The 17,131-nt window shown below is 40.0% G+C and overlaps 2 protein-coding genes across 3 annotated transcripts in view; one reads left to right on the forward strand and one right to left on the reverse strand.

The window, feature by feature from the left end:
* CTNNA3 (catenin alpha 3) overlaps positions 1–17,131 on the forward strand; it is a 314,978-nt gene that overhangs the window by 109,257 nt on the left and 188,590 nt on the right. The gene's annotated exons all lie outside the window — the stretch shown is intronic.
* LRRTM3 (leucine rich repeat transmembrane neuronal 3) overlaps positions 2,417–17,131 on the reverse strand; it is a 77,133-nt gene continuing 62,418 nt past the window's right edge. For both annotated transcript variants that reach the window (XM_026042682.1, XM_026042681.1), the window contains one exon: positions 2,417–3,924. In XM_026042682.1, the coding sequence (XP_025898467.1) occupies positions 3,715–3,924 (210 nt within the window). In that variant the 3' untranslated portion in view covers positions 2,417–3,714. The remainder of the gene's footprint in view (positions 3,925–17,131) is intronic.

Consider the following 17,131-nt stretch of genomic DNA (forward strand, 5'->3'; position numbering starts at 1 on the left):
TGCTTTGAGAGAGAAAGGGAGAGGCAGAGTGGCTGACAGTAAAGCAAGCTGGTACRCAGCTTCTGAGTCTGGTGCATTTGYTGCATTTTGTTGTGTATTGTCAGAAGAAGTTTGATGTCTGAGATGTATCTCTTTTAAATATATATGTGTTTCTTCTCAGTGCTAGCTCTCAGATTTCTGCAAATACTTTGTATACTCTCATGTACTGCAAAGCTGGTTCACTTTTAGTTCAAACAGCCATTTACTTTCTTGTGTAACTATTATTCTCGTGTTTTTTAATATGCAAATACATAGTTACATTTCAGGCTCTCTCGAGACGCATGCAATAATTTGTTAGATTTATCATTAATCTTGCTCTGTATCTTCTTCTTTGGATAGGACCTCCACTCAAGAGCTTGTGCTTAATTTCCTAATGAGTGTTTCAGCCCAATAAATTGCTGTACGATGCAGTGATGGATGGTGTGAGTTGTTGCTTGTACTTGAATTCATGTATGTAATTGGCTGGGCTTTTTATTGATAGAGGTTACATTCTCCATCAGTTTGCATTTTGCAAACATAATGAATTTGCTCAGCTTTTTCTTAATAAAATGTTTTCCCAGGGTATGTTGGTATCAATTAACTGTAAGACAGAGATTGATCCTGTTGTTACCTCTATTTCAGTTTTATGGATCTTACTGCAGAGTAAAATGATATATGAAAATGACCTTCTGTAAATAAATATTTGAGCCCATAGGTTCAGCCCACTTTCCTCTTGCTAATTTGTAGTTGAAAGCATTGGGGCTCAATTAGAAGGTATGTGTTTGCTTTGTTCACATAACTAGGCCACAGTCTATTTCTGTGCACTCCAAGTCAGTATAAGCTGGCAATAATAGGTTGAAAGGCAGCCGTATGTGCAATAAAATCCCCTCTGAAGAACAAGTCCTTGTTTGGGTTAGCCTTACTTTTTATTTTAAGCTTTTATAATGCGACTTCTTGAGGAAGGTACCTACCTGTCATGCAGTTTTCCTGTAACCACCTGTCTAGTTAACCAGAGMACGTGTCAGACTGAAATTAAAAAGCAGTGTCCAGGGGCGAGTTTTGAAGCCAGCGTTAAAGCCGTCCAAGGTGTGAGGTGGGTGCGTGTCCTAGGGCTGCTTGGGGCCCTAGCATAGCCCACATGCCTGGAGTGGGCACGGAGGTTGAGGGAGTCTGGCCCTGGGGCTGGCCAAATTGCTGCTGCTTCCTGGCCCTGGGTTCCTACCCTTTCCCTCTTGGTATCTCTGTGCCTGCACAGACAGCTGTGCTTGTTTTCACCAGCTTAGCTAAACCAGTTTCCCTTCGGTTGGCATAAGCAAATATATATAKATATATAATAATATATATATAATATATATATATATTTTTCCCCCCTCCCATTTCTGAAGAAGACTATCGATGAGTCTAAGTTTTTTAAGGTGTTTAAGATATTCACCTCATGTGATCCTCTGTAACGTAGAAGTACATGGAACCCTTGACCATTTATGCCTTTTGAGTAATTGCATAAATGTCAGGACCACACTCCTGCACAGTAATTATTTGAGGGCAGTGAGTGAAATTAAAGCTAAGAAAGACAGTGTTACAAGAAACTGAAATAATCTCATAGAAGAATGGGATTATAACCTAGCAGGTAGACCTTCTATGATGACCAGCAAGACTAAACGTAAAACCTTCCAAGCAACATTGAAAACAGAGCAGTCAACTTCTTCCTGCAGTCCAAATATCACTTGATTCAGAATGGCACCTCCGTTTTTGATTTCACTTCACAATTGGCAAAATGTATTTTCAAACTCTTCATAGTAGAATTTCAGTATTGCTAAAAGTAGTAGGAAATTACAGAGCCATGTAGTAAAGAAAGAAGAAACTGAGGAATGTGAAGGTTAAGGTGTGAATGTTAAAAAGACAAGTAATGTTTTGAATAGCAAATAATTTATGCAAAATATGTTACAAAATCTAAGATGGTAAATAAATAACCAATACAATGTATTCTGTTTTGACACTTTGTTCCACTTAAAAGATAGGGAATGCAGATTCATTCGCTAACAATATTTTGAAGGTATTTTTCATCATCATATTTGCTTTATATTTAGTACAAACAGTTGAATTATAATTTTAAATTTCAATCTTCTGCTTGGAAGCCACACTAAAATATGCTGGGATAAACATCCAGAAAAATAGATTTGTGGTTATATAATTTCTCTTTATTATAAAAAAGTTGCTTCACCATATGAAACTTTTTCCCTTGTATTTTGGAAGGCTCATGTGTTCCCTTTTATATTTCACCCAGTCAACATGGTATATGTTCCTAATTTCTGTAATCTTTTATGATTACAACATGAGGGGAGTGTTATAAAAGGGGTTCTTGTACAGTATTGAATGGTTTTTGCAGGTTTAAAATCAAAGAATGGGATATAAAAATGCMTCAGTACAGATATTAAACGGTAGACAAATAAGCAGTGTAGTAACTTAAAGATTGAATATTACATTTTTTGTATTTTTTTTCTTAGCTTGGTATAGCATAATGATAAAGGACTATTAACTTTTGCCGTTTGATCCAGATTATTATATGTTTTTCAGCAAAACAGAGGTTTCTTGCTTTGAATATCCGGTTGAACCCTGCGGGCAAGTTCCCGCTGCYGCCTTTGGCAGCTGCAGCAGCTCTCCCCGGTAGCAGCAGCTTCTGGCCCCTGCACGCAGCTTGCCACGTTCCAACTGCATAGTTTAAGGATGGTTTTTCAGACTAGAAGAAAACAAGGAGTTTCTGTTGTGACTGCTCTCCCAGGTAACTTCTATCAATAATTCTAGAATGTACAAGTTGAAATCTTTAAATAGAAATACAGATGCCTGAGTTGACAGGCTATAGTTACAGAGCGGGTTTTGTAGCAACAGCTGCCTGTTAAAGTCACCTGTCCATCTTACCTCGCAGAACAGTGAGACTTTGCAAAACTTTATCAGTATCAGCTAATAGCTGCATACGTAAGCTCTTTTGTTAAAATATATGCTTAGCATTACGCTTTTCTGATTTAAAAGTTAAGTTGTATTTCAAGGCAACAGACAAGTCTGCAAAGAATTGTTAAAATGTTTTTTGATTTTCCTTTATAACAAAACTTGATTATGCGCTTTAGCAACTTCTTACGTGTCTGAATAGTTAAACCCTCATTTCAATTAATATATTGTCTCTGGAGCAAGTAGATAAAATTCTACACATTATCCATGGTAAAAACAGTGCATATTCTGCACAGCACRCATTTTTAGATTAAAGTTTTCTGGGCATAAAAGCAGTAACAAAATGGTCCTTACAAAACAGAGTAGCTGAATAACACAAGAAGTAGCTTTTGTTAATTTAAAATTTTAGAAACTGAAATTTGTAAAGTAAGATGTAATTAAATTATGGTACTGTACATACCAGCTGTTCTTGGTAATTGAAACTTTACAATATGAAAAATACATTACATCTGTACAGTTTATACAGGTAGGTAGGATGAGTTTTGAAAAAAGATTCACTTTAAGGGTCATACTCTGAAGTCAAAAAATACTGCACAACTTAACTAATTACAAATCGTAGACTTGAAACATTTCATCTTCATGGGTCTTGTTAAATTGAACGGTGGTTTTGGAATCCGTATTGTTATGTCTTCTCACTTTTGTCCATCACGTTACATGGAATTTGGTTGCAGCCTCTGCTACAGAAGAAAATGATTAAGCCAGCTGCTGACTGTGTTGACTGATTCGTGCTGCTGTCGTTATTGTGCTCAGATCCAGATCAGTTTCTAGGTGTGTTTCCACTGTTTCTTCCTGGGAATTGGAGTCATAGGGCTTGTGAGCAAGCAGTTCGTGATGTACACCACAGTAACTTATCGTGGGCTGATCGTAGGCAAGAAATGTTGACACATTCATAGACAGTGGTATCTAGGGAGAAAACAGGTGAAAAACAGCCCATTAGCACAAGATGTGGTTAAATTCTTCTTATATGAATTTGATGTTGAGTAAAAGGACTGTCTGAAAACACTGGCTATAACTGAATGTTGAACTGTGTGTGGAAAAACTCTCTTCTGTCTCTCTCTGCCTCCTTCTCCTGCRTGGTCTCTGCTGAAGTTTTTCAAGCTTCGCCACCATTGCCTCTCATCTCACGCTATAGGAGCGGGCATGCGTTTGCTTGGGCTGTTGGAGGGAAGGGGAAGAGCTGTGGGAATGTGTTAAAGCTGCTACTGAAGCCAAATAATCTTCAGAAGCTCCTGCTGAAATCTATTTTTCAGGGAGGAAAAAGAGAAGTAACTGAAGTGGGGGGGATGTATGGCATATTTGAACTGAAATTTAAATGGAAATAGAGCTCACCACCCTTTAGCCCTGGCAGCATAAGCAGAGGTTTGGCTCTAGCAGCTTGCAGCACGTACAGAACCAAGGCAGACCAAGAACTTCATTCACTGCTATGGTGTTGTCGCTGGAAGCTTCTCTGTGACAGGCTTAGTTTAAATGACTTAAGCTCATAAGTTATTAAAATTTTCTTTGATTGTGTTCTTGGGAATTTTAAAACACTTGAATATAAAGTTATATGCAATACGCTTGAGAATCAAAGATGAAATTAATACAGACTTTGAGTTATAGGTCTTTGTACCATTAGATTTATTTTAAAATACATTAAGAGAATCAAAGGATGAAAAAGGTGATCATAATGGCTGTGTGAGTCATGCATTGAAGTAGTTTAAAAAAAAATCAGACTTCTAGTTCRTTATAAAACTGAAGAGAACTGTAGATCTGTCACTGTTATTGTTCTCTTGCTGTTTTTGAAGGCTAACTGAAATGTAATAAAACTAATTACAAAGGCAGGTTATATTTTAAATATTTAAAGGTATTTTCTTTCTAAATATGAAATATTACTACACTTGACTGTTTCTTATTAAAATAACTGCTTGATATATTTAGAATGATGTAATCACGTGAAGGGAATTCAATAATTTTACATGTAAACTAAAGAGGAGCTTTTTGGGTAAAAAAAAAAAAAAATCCTATTCCTCCTGAGCGCCTCTCCATTTGCCATGGGTCTCCCTGTCTAGCCAAGGCAGCAGCTGACCCTGTTCCCCGCAGGAAAAGCAGTCACCTTATTTTTCTCTCTGCCTTGACAAGATCTGTGGGGAAGCTGTTCTTGACACTTGTTGTTATTTGCAGGAAAAAGGATCTTGGGTCTGTACATTAATAACAAACCACCAAAATACCAACTATCCTGCCCAAGTTGAGATTGGGAAGCTCTTTTGGAAAAGGCAGCTCTATCAGATTGTAACCACAAGGTAGTTTGCACTTGTGTCATGACTGGGTGCTGCAGCAGGGCACAAAATGCTCTCATAGATCTGCTTGGCCGCTCAGAGGGGCTAAGACATCCAGTAGAAAACACTGGAAATGGGTCTTTATATGGACTAAGCAAGAAGGGAAAGCCAGGCTGATAATGGAAGTGTAAGGCGGGAGGAGGAGAGACTGGAGGCAAAAATTGAAAAGGAGAGAGTCTGACTTAACACAGAGAGATARTCTGTTACCCTGAGGACAGCACTGACAACTTGCACAGGAGACGGGGGGAGCTCTGTCCTCAGAGATGTCCCACATGAGGCACAGCCCTTCACAAGCTGGTCTGAGGTCGGGATTGCCCTTGTTGTTAAGAGAGTGCCCTAGAGAGCTCCCCATGCCCCTTCCAGCCTCCGTTATTCTGTGAGCTTGTGTGTACCAGGGATGTGAAAATAGATTAGTTCTTCAAGGAATAAAATTAGAGGAGAAGGACCTATTAAATATATATCTTATTTTCCTAGGCTTTGCCTTCCCTGTGCAGATAATCCCTCCGTGAGTGACTGAAGAACTTGTTTGTAATTTTTTGATCATTGCTTGTACTTGCAGCGTTAATTGACATAATGAGGAGGTTGTAAGAGAGCAGTGAATTTACAGCTACTTAATAAGCAGAATGAAAGTGAGCTTCCTAAACATTGATTTCTTCATTTAAAGGAACATTAGGATTTTAGCAGTCAACATTTACCAAAAATCAGGCATGTTAGTAAGATACGGCATGCTGTTTTCAATAATGAAAAATGGATTAACTGAAAAGCTGCTGTTCCCAGATTTGATTCAGATGGAGGAAACAATTAAATATTGACAGCAGGCCTAAAGAGAAATAAGAAAGCGACTGGTGAATTTTACTTCAATGTATCTGTTTGTGTCATACCTTTCGCCTGCAGTTCTTTGTAGATGGCACTTGTTTTTAATAATTTAGGTACCTTAGTATTAATATCTTAACACAGATCACTGGAGATTCTGTTGGTGACTTCTCTCCAGTGTGAAACGTGAACATGTTGCCTCTAAGTGCTGGCTTATCTGAGTGAGAAAGGTCCTTACTCCATGGAAACTGTTTCTTGATAGACTGAGAGATTTTGTTTTCTGGGTATCAAAGTAATTGTATCAATTGGATCTCACTTATTCACATGGTTTCCTTCAGGAAACTTCAGCAGATTAGTCATTTCTGACTTTGTAACCCCACTAAAAAAGCTTGTGGCACAGGAACATCCCCAGCTTCTTCTAAGCTGAACACATGTTAAAACGAATAGGRCTACAGTGGCCTTATATCCTTGCAACACTCCTTTTATATCTTGATCTTTTATTGAAGATTAAAAGGCTGTCTGGTAAAGTTCCTTCTTCTCATGTACTTGAAAAATAATTTATTATTAATTTGTCTTTTCTAAATTGTCCCTCAAAGTCTCTTTTTGACCCACTTAATTTCTTTAATTTGATCTGCCGGAGTCTTTAATTCTGTTTTCCTAATTTGAGGAGATATTTACCTCTTTGAAGGTTTTTTCCTTCCACTATTTACTTTAGTTTTTTCTTTTCCATGGTTAAACCTGTGACAAAGCCATATTTCTATAGGACAGAAATCAAGCGGAATGTATCTTTTTCCATCCTGACTTTTGTATTTGAACCATTTAGAGGTGAAGGCACCATACTCCATTGCATTTGTCTAGTGATCTGTATCTCTTTGATCATAAAAATTCATGAGTTTCCTTTGTATTCCAAGTAGGCACCTTCTTTCCCCCCAGCCCAGGGAAACACTAGGTGAACAGCTCATGCTTTTCTTAAAATAATAAAAGGAATTTACTTTAGGAAGAACCATGATGCTTTAAATAAATGCCATAAGAAGAAATGCTCTTCATTTTCCCCACTTCATAAACATTTACTGCATCTTTTTCCAGACTGTTGAAGGTTCTCTTTTGCAGCTCAGAAYGTGTTTCCTATCCTGATTTCATGAATGCAGCGGGATATTGGATGGTTCACCCCAGGCACGGCCAGCCTACGGAGACTGCAATGCTGGGAGCAAGGGCTGCCTCTTCAGCTTGTTCCTGCAGTCTGAGAGAAGCTTCTTTTCTGTAGCAAATCCTCATCACTAGCACGGTCACATCCACAACCCTAGCTGCTAAGTGAGCCCTGCAGCAGCACTTTCAGTGCAGGCAGCACTTTCCTTATGCCATATCTTAACCAGGACTCTCCCGTGGCCACCTGRTCAAACCACCTTGGTAACCTGAGACCAGAAGGCATGAAATGTCCCTAAGGGAGGACAGCAGAGGCCAGAGGCAAAAGGGCCCTGGCTGGATGGGGCATGTCACATGTGTCCTGCTACTTGCTTTTCTCTGCCCATGCAGCTCATTCTGTCATATTTGCATTGCCTTTATCTTACAGGACCAAAAGGAGGTGCGTGGCCTTCACCCCTGACACCAAACTGTTCTGATCTGGGAACCAGAAACGTTCTGTAACCTGGCTTCAAATGTGCTCTTGTCTACATATCACTTGGAGCGACTAATGCAGAGATATTTAGTGCAACTGTCAAAAGAGATGATGCAGGTTGCTGTAGTTTATAAAGTTAAGTTCTCTCCCCGCATGTAGGATGTAACAGGTGAAACTTGGCATACATATTTCATAAAGGGTTGTGTGTTCGGGTTAGTCTGGAGAAAATGTGAGTTATCATACTTAATGTCTGGGTGTATTATCAAGAGCCATTTTTCATATAATGTGTCTGTATAGCTGACGTTTGATCAGATTCTGGTTTTGACAAGGTCAGTATGTAAAAGAAGCTGAAGGGAGGAGTGGAGCATTGTAATTGCTTGAGGGCCGCAGCCGTGCACGTGCCCGTTACAGCCGTGCGCATGCCCATTGCAGCCACCTTTTCTTGTACTTCCTTGCTGCTGCTGGTTTGTGTTGGCGGCACGACGTGATGCAACAGGCGCACAGCAAAGCAGCGTTACGGGGAGCCACTCGGTAGTGCAGGGCTAGGCAAACTACGTATGYGGTGTGTGTGCTGAGTCTGCCTGGTAATGGTATGTGTCTCGGTGAAAGTTCTTTCTCTACAAACTTTCCTCCTCTTTCAACCTTTTTTAAATTCCGGAAAGTAATACCACAGTATTCAGAATGMTATCTTTCAACTCTGATAGTAATTTTGGAGCAAAAAATCCTGGATTGTGTCATTACTGGTGATGTGTGAACCTCAGATTGTTTGGAGCACAGGTTTAGATTAGGTGAGCATCCAAAAAGCCCAGGCTTATCTCAGATTTACAGTTCAGAAGCCTTAAAATTGCAATTATTATTCAGGGAAGCATCTGTCCTGTAAGCTGAGTTTCACTATGTAGTATTAAATTTATGCAGAATGCAGGGGAAAAAATTCCAACAAGTCCTTATCTTTTCTGTTGAGAAACCTAAAACTCCGAACTTATAGAAAATACAGCTAAAAGGTTGCATTTACAAAGCTGAATAGCAAAACAGGAATTCTTTTTAAAATCATTTTGTTCAGTCCTGACAAGAATTTAATCCAGTGTTGGGCATTTTAATTGTTTTTTGCTTTTCTGTTTTGATCCCTCCTGCAACTTCAAATGAAAAGTTACCCCAGATAAAAGGGAAGTTAAAAGAAAAAAAAAAAAGTGACCGAGAATTTGATTCCAGCTTTCCCCTAGCAATTACAGAGACCTGCAGGAAACAGGTTATTTTATCCAGATTCCAACAACATAGTCACTGCTAAGCAAATATAACCTGATTAGGGAGGAGAATGCTTCTAGCTGCAGATAAATATCTTGGCAGTCAGCAAGATGGAAAAGGTTCTCACAAGGGCATGCAGCGTTTATTAAGTTTTTGGAGCTATGTTTTTATCTGATCAGTTAACCTTGGCTTGGCTTTTGTAAGGAAAATATTTTTTTCTTCTCTTTTTCTTCCCTGAATTTCTTTTATTTAAACTGGGAGGTAATATTTTCAGCCTATGGAATTTGGCACTTCGCTAAATTTAGTAGAGAGAGACTGCCCAAAAAGTTTCAACAATTTTCAATACTCAGCCACGGAGGGTTGTAATATGAGAATTGAATCTTCTTTGTGTAAAACTTGATGGAGTTTTGCTATTGGTTCCAATGGAAAAAAAAAAGAAGAAAAAGGAATAAGCCCTTACGATAGTTATCACTGAACTATTAAGGTTTTATTGGCATGAATCAAAATTAAATGCTTTGTTCACGACCGCTGTGAAGAATCCTGGTCATTTCAAATGAGCTACATAAAAATCTTGGCACTTCACCATCCAATGTTTGGTCTTTCAGATATATTTGAGATTTTTTAAAGTTTATTTTTTAAATTAAATTTCTTAAATCAAATTAGATTAATTACATTTAATTAATTCAATTTATTAGAGGTTACTTTTAAAAAAGGTACAATTTTTATATACTTGTCCATGTGGAATGGTGCCTTAGAGAAATAAATACCTTGGGTTTATTTGATAGAGAATAAATTAGGACAAATTATAATTCATGTATTTGAGAAACCTTATCTAAATGAGCTCTTTCATGAGTCATAACAAGCTGACTGCAGCCTGAATCGCAAAYAGACGCTCTGTCTTCGTTTGGGAACTTCCTGAAAACCTGTTTTCTCCCCCCTGCTTCGGTACCTGCACCCCTCCCTCCTGAATGCCGCTCTATGTGGAACGGTGCTGGACCTCTCTGGTCACCGTCACCATCCAGTGGCCCTGCCTGTCCCTGAACCTTCCCTAAATACCTCTTCCCTTCCACATTTGCAGGTCCCTTGCTACACACTGCTTGCTTTTTGCATGTTCCAGCCGCTGGGCTCTAGCAGTTCTGCTCTCATTTTTTAGAAGCTATTTCTTGTGCTAAAGGGAGAAAAGCACCTGAGCACCCACTTTGGTTAAGGTTCAGAGCACAGTAGCTTTTTGTAACCTTGTCAGATATTTGTGCTCCTCAATAGAGTGTGACTATAAGATAGAGTATTTGTGGGGGGGGTGGTTTAGGGCTATGCATATACTGTACATCTACTGGAAAACTATGGACTGCTGTGAGCGCCAGGCTTTGCAAACGCAGGTGTGTGTGACGTGCAGCCGGGATGTGCCGGCCGGGCCGGAAGGTGCCGTGCCGGAGCGCTCCCTCCAAGCCCGGCCACGTGGCAGCTCCTCTGCTCCTCACTGCTCTGGCTCCTTCCACTAACCTACACAGGTCTTAGAGTATTGGAAGTACTTTCGAGGCRCCTGGTTTATAGGGAGGTTTATAGCTGCAGACAATTAGGACCTCTCAGGCACTACCAGGATATCCTTTCAAATTTCTTAGCTGGCCTCTCTAAGCTGAGGCTTTGTTCCTTACAGAGCCATTGCAGAGGGACTGTATCAAGTTTGTTCTGCACTCTTTCTAGCTCTCTTCTCCCCTCATCCCTCCTTCTCCCCCTTAAAGCCTCCCTGTGATTTAGGGTGAACGCAGCAAGGCTCTGAAGCAGCATGTCCCATGTTTTTCTATGCACACCCCAGAGCTGCCTGCTAGCTGTTGTTTTCATTAAAAAAGGTCCCTATCACGTTGCAAACTAGTCCCATTCCTTTGCTCCTTCAAGCATCTATTTACTTGAAAGTACCGGGCCATGAAACTACCAAGGGATAATTAAAGATTCTGTTAAAGAACAAATAATCCTGTTAGGGAGGATTTGTGCGAGTCATGCAGGTGCTCCTTGCTTCTCTAGCATTATGTCGCTCGGCCATGGGGACATGGTTTCCAGAAATTTATTTTGGATTTTTTATTTTGCCTGTACTAGGAGGAGGAGGAGACTTCCTATAMGGCAGTGTGTAGCGCAGGTTCAATTTCAGACCCCTTAAGGTACTGAAAATGGATGCATGCATGCAATATTGCTTTTAAAGAACCCAACCTTTATTTTTAATAGAAATAATTTCTAACTTCTTTTTTTTTCTAACTTTTGTCTGCATTTTTTCAACCTGATGTTGTTTTCAACCAACATCAACTGGTGAAATCTTTGGCATGAAATGCCATATGTCATTGGCATTTATTCACCCAGCTTCACTTGTGAATGGCAAGGAGGAGTTGCAAGAGTGAGGAGAGGGCAAAAGAAAATATATTTTAAAGTTTTTCTGCTTCTCCAAATTATTTTCTACTCAGTTCAGGTTGTTAACAGTAAGTTAATGCCCTCTTTGTGAGGGAAATAATGTGTGGTGCTTAAAAGCAAAAGGCTTCTTTAAAATCGGAGCTCAATGCTTTTGAACCTTGGTGATGAGTGATAGATATCAGGAGTCAGTAACCTAATTGGGGGGTGGCAGAGGAGAAGGGTACAAAGTATTTTCAGTGAGCGCTGCCTTTCCTGGAGAAGGCAGGAAGCTTCTGTTAGAACGTCAGTGTGGTTGATATCTAAACCAACTATTTGGTATAAAAAGATAAAGAAAAAGGTGAAGCAGGGCAAAAAAGAAATAGTTTTTCTTTCTTATTCAGCACATTAGGATTCGGTTTCACTGAGAAGAAGAAATAATGAATTGTAGTATCCTAGTTGCCAGACGTGTTCTCTTCAATGTTGTTATCTTTGCAAATTTTGGGCAGGGTGGCATTTCCTTAACATCTTTCCTTCCTGCAAAGAATGTGGCATTCGTGGGAGGAGAACAACTTGTGACTTGATTAGCTTTAATTGCTTGCTGGGCCTGGAAAGCAGTCTGTGTTACACTTTGAGTTAGACAGTCATGTTAGCTACAGATGCTCAAAATGCATGGATTTTTAAATACTAGTTTAACAGACRAGGCAAATATTTGCTCTGTCCTTCAGGTTTATTTATTTATTTTTTAGATTATCGTCCTTCAAGTTCCAATGCAGTAAATTCAGTTTGGGAAGTTAATAGGTTTGAGAGTGCACGTTTATGGGAAAAGAATTAGGCTTTTACTTGGTGCATTGCTTGAAATATGCAGTGTCATATTTAATAATGAAGTCTATATTTTCCTAAATTATTTCCAGGTAAGTTATTACAATTCAATCCATATCTCTTAAACAGTAACCTTTTCAGCTTTCTCATTGGTTTTGTTTATATACAAGAGTTGGTGTATATATTGACAGGCTCTGTAGAAAGCTTAATTATTCTAATATCATTTCAATAAGACAGCTCTGAACTTTGTGAGACTAAAAATAACCAACACAGCCAAAGTGTTTACTTTAGATATTAGATTAATTATATATTCAGTTCAAACTAACTGATAGCAAACATTTATTTTATATAGTGCAAACTAAATATTTCTATCAAGTAAAAATTGCTGCAGCTTGGTAAACTTGACCATTATGCTTTTATCTTAGCTATAATTTACAATTGACTACTCAATACATGATCTTAAAACATGAAGAATTGTGGAATTTCTCTTAAGGGGGCAAAAACACTGAGAAATAGCTGTATCCCAAACCTAATTGGTTATAGCACAGACTACAGCGATTTTTACAACAAATTTAAGTTGAACATGAATTTCCTGGTAGATAGTTGGACTCTTTGGTCCAATGTGGCCTGTAACTGTTTTTTTTCCCAAGGAGTCCGTTTCTCAAATGTTATTTTCTTATCTACTGGAAAGGCTTGTGTTCAGTGTGATTAATATGATCTTATTTTCTTTATCCTTCTCCAATTATTTCAATGTAACAAGCAGTTTTAATATCCCCTAAGTGCGGTAAGAGGCAATCTCATTACATTTCCTCGGGCTTGTTTGCAGAGAAATAAAATAGCAGCCAGAACAAATTACACTGACTAAACCAGAAGTTGGGGCATTATCTATGCTGGGTACCCAGGACCATGAGTCAGATCCCAAAGAAGTCATGAGCTTCACTTAAGAAGAGAATATTCGTTTTGTTAATACATTTTTTAGCTTCTTCTTGTTCTTTTCTGGTTTATGAGCAGTTGGGGCAGATTTCAAAGCTTTTCTGTGTACATAGGAAGGATAGGTATTTACTTTTCTTTAATAAAAGCCAAGGTTCTTACTGATTCAACAATCATGGGGGTAGGAAAAAATGGGAACTTGGTAGTACTGAAGATACCTGTCTTCCGTTTCCCCCTTTGCCTGTCCCTCTCTGTTGTGGCTCCACCGTTCACCTCCTCTGTCTTATTTCTCCTTTCTGATTATTGTCCCTCTGCTTCTGTCTGCAAGACAGAAAACTGTCATCTTATTACCCAGATACATTGGTGTAACCTTCCCGTCTTCCAATTATATCGTCACTTGCTGTAATAAGTCTACTCTTTTATTCCCCTTCGCTTTCCTTTTTATTCCACTCTATCTTTGGCTACTATTCAGTAAGATACCCCAGTACTCTTTCCTAAAGAGCCTCATGACTTTTGTTGCTTAATTTGTTTTTTTTTACATTCAGGGATTTTTTTTTTTTCTGTTATCAATGATTGAATTCACTTGAATTTCCTCTTCTTGGTTCTGTTATGATCCTTTCTTTTATCTTTTTATGCCTCACTCCTGTCAGCTGTATAGACACCCAACCTCCCATCCCTGTTCTTTTTCTTCCAACCTGTGCTCAGATCTGAAGTATTTCTTTTTCTTAACCTTGCTGTCAGTGGCCAGGTGCCTTTGGAGTCGTGCAGGAAGGATTCTTAGCGTAAGCCGTGCGCTTTCCTGACTCTAGCAAAGGAGCCAGGAGAGCCTGGTGATGCTGAAACAGCCTCGCAGTGAAGTCACCCATGGTATATTCAGTAGTGCTGCTGAATTCCAAGGTCTTTGGTGTGTTATGGTATCGGGAACAGGCCAATTTAGGGAAATCTAAGTGTGTAAGAAATGTAAAATCAGAGAGAAACCCTTTCCTCTGATAGCTGCTTGTGACTGCAGTGTTGTTTGTGAGAGGCGGATGATCAGGACATGCAGTTGGCCAGACCACACTGCGGTAGSGCATGTGCTGATTCATTTAACAGCTGTGTCATAAAACTGCCCCTTGGGGTAGAGGAGGCTACATGTGAAGGATGGSAATGTGAGTGGGGAGCTTTGAGTTCCTTCTCTGGTGGGTTGTGATGTGAACTGCTCTTTCTGCAGTTGAAGCAGTCAGTTTCCATGGAGCAGAGTTTGCTGGCGCACACTGTCCTCAGACAAATTAATAAATAAGATTAAAAAATCTAAGTTACATTCATAGCTTGCATCAGCTTACAGTATGAGTAATATTGCTTTAATGCCTAACTCAGATATACCTGTCAAAAATGGAAAAGCCATCCTGAGACTAGTAATCCTCTTGCTGGTCCCAAAGGCCCATGCAGGCACTGTCTCAAATCCCAGCAACGTTTCCAAAAGCTGAGTTTCGCATGGAGCTCTTTAAATTAGCTGGAAGTAAGCAGACAGATTGCCTTGGACTTCAACCATTTGCTGGAGCTTAGCTGGATTGCTTGTTGAAGGGAGAAGGGGGTTATTTATTCCATGTAAGCATGGAGGTGCTACGGTCGCGCTGGGCCGCGGCAGCGGGGCCTCCCGCCCGGCAACACGGGCGGCAGACGGACATGCCAGGCTGCGGTGCTCCCTGTACGTGCACAGTGCGAGGAGCAGGATGGAAAGAGTTGGATCCTGGGGTGCATTAAGAAGAGTGCCTCCAGCAGGTCAAGGGAGGGGATTGTCCCCCTCTACTCAGCCCTGGTGAGGCCACATCTGGAGTACTGTGTCCAGTTCTGGGCTCCCCAGGACAAGAGGGATGTGGAGCTGCTGGAGAGAGTCCAGCGCAGGGCTACGAGGATGATCAGCGGCCTGGAACATCTGCCCTATGGGCAAAGGCTGAGGGAGCTGGACAGGTTCAGCTTGGAGAGGAGAAGGCTGAGGGGGGACCTGATCAGCGTGTATAAATACCTCAAGGGTGGCAGTGAGGAGGAGGGGGGCGGCCTCTTTTCACTGGTGGCCAGCGATAGGACTAGAGGGAACGGCCGCAAGCTGAGGCACCAAAAGTTCCGCAGGAACTTAAGGAAACACTTCTTGACAGTGAGGGTGACAGAGCCCTGGAACAGGCTGCCCAGAGAGGTTGTGGAATCTCTCTGCTCTGCAGATCTTCAAAACCCGCTTGGATGCAGCCCTGTGCCACRTGCTCTAAGTGACCCTGCGTGTGCAGGGGAGTTGGATTAGATGACCTCCAAAGGTTCCTGCCAACCTTAAGGAGTCTATGATTCTATGATTCTGTTTAAAGAATGACTAGCATATGCAAAGTAGCATTTTCTCATACAATTACCATTGCCATTTATTTAAATAACTAGTGTGTTTCTCTTTGCAAATTGTTCACACACAGGCATCTTCATGTATCATAAAAACCCTTTTGGTGAGTGCCAAAATGCTAGTGCAGTTCTAGCAAACACTTTCCCTAAAGGGAATAAAGTGTTCTTTCTTTTCTAATGGTAGGAGAATTGACACATCCACTGAGAGAGAAGATAATTCCTAAAGGGAATTGCAAAAAACAGCCCAAAACACAGAAGAATTTAAACCAAAAGTAGAATCGTTAACGGAAAACAAATAAAATTAATAGAGCTTAATATACGATAATAAAGGGAAATTTAAATTCAAAGGTTGCGCAAATAAAATACTTGCTGTAACAGGATCGCTCCTTAGCAAGCAGCAAGGAGCGTTTTGTTTATTTCTACAAAATGGTATAATTTCATAACCATCATCTGACTGATGTATTCACAATTGCATTAGTGAGTAAGCTCTCCATAATTATTCAAGTAAATTAAAGGAAAAGATCCCTATTAAAAAATGGAACGAGATTATAACAAAGTATTAATATTAGATGCAGCTTGGAAATGAAACCGAAGGGTTAGATACAGCTTGTGTACKGCTGGAAGCAGGGGGCTGGTGCGTCTGCCAGTGCTCCTGAAAGGATCTTGAACCATTCCCTAACTTTTCCTGAAATGGAATAAATACAGAATTGTGATACTGCTACTGTATGTCCCATCAGAAARTATTTCTTTTACCTTATCTAAGAAATGCCCTTCTAAATGTTGTTAAATATTGCTGATGAAYGCTTTTTTCAATCTTCTTTCCCCTCTATGAATGTATAAGTGGTCTTCATATCATGCCTTACCACTATATAATTCTAGAGAGAAAAAGCTCTGGTGCAGTCCCAAGCGGTGTATTTGGAACAGTTTCTGTGGCTAAGACATATTGTTATTTGCACTTGTTAAATTATTKATGTTGTGTGAGTCAGTTGCGCTGTTCCCAAGATACTTGTGTGCTATTCAGGTAGCTGGATATTTGTGTACTCAAATCTGCAAGGGAAGACTGAAAATTTGGCAGTGTTAGCTAAGCATTAGTTGACCAATTTAATAGAAGTGTTTTCAATATCCAGGCCAAACAGTCAAACTTGAATGTTGCAGCTTATTGATAGCTAATTTGCTCATCATAATTTTCACTCTGAAATGCTGCGGTAATTAGCTCTTGTGGCAGATTTTCAGGAAAACTATGGTAAGCAAGCCGTAGGAGCACAGGGAAGGGAGCAAGGCTGAGTTAGAGTAATTWAAAAAAAATTAATTACTCTGTGGAAAAAGTTAACTTGGACCTTTTTGGTTCATTATGGGTGACCTCAATTACTGGCTTGCGCGGTTCATAGAGCTGGTACTGGAATCTGGAGCTTTGGGTATCGAGGGGAATCAGTGTGATTAGACCTGGGTGATAGTTGCTGGAAGCCATTAGGAGTCTGCTCCGTTGTCTCTGCACAATAAAACATAAATAATGCTGCAGAGTCGCAGCGCAGGTGGCTGCTCCATGGGCCTTGTGCGCATGGGCTCAAGCAGTGAAATGGGAATGGGAGCTGTTGGCTGGGATATTCACTTGTAGCTTGACGCAGGCAATTTGATGAAA

This window comes from Nothoprocta perdicaria, unplaced genomic scaffold (assembly GCF_003342845.1).
Source record: "Nothoprocta perdicaria isolate Ctin4 unplaced genomic scaffold, notPer1 scaffold_310, whole genome shotgun sequence".
Taxonomy (NCBI): Eukaryota; Metazoa; Chordata; class Aves; order Tinamiformes; family Tinamidae; genus Nothoprocta; species Nothoprocta perdicaria.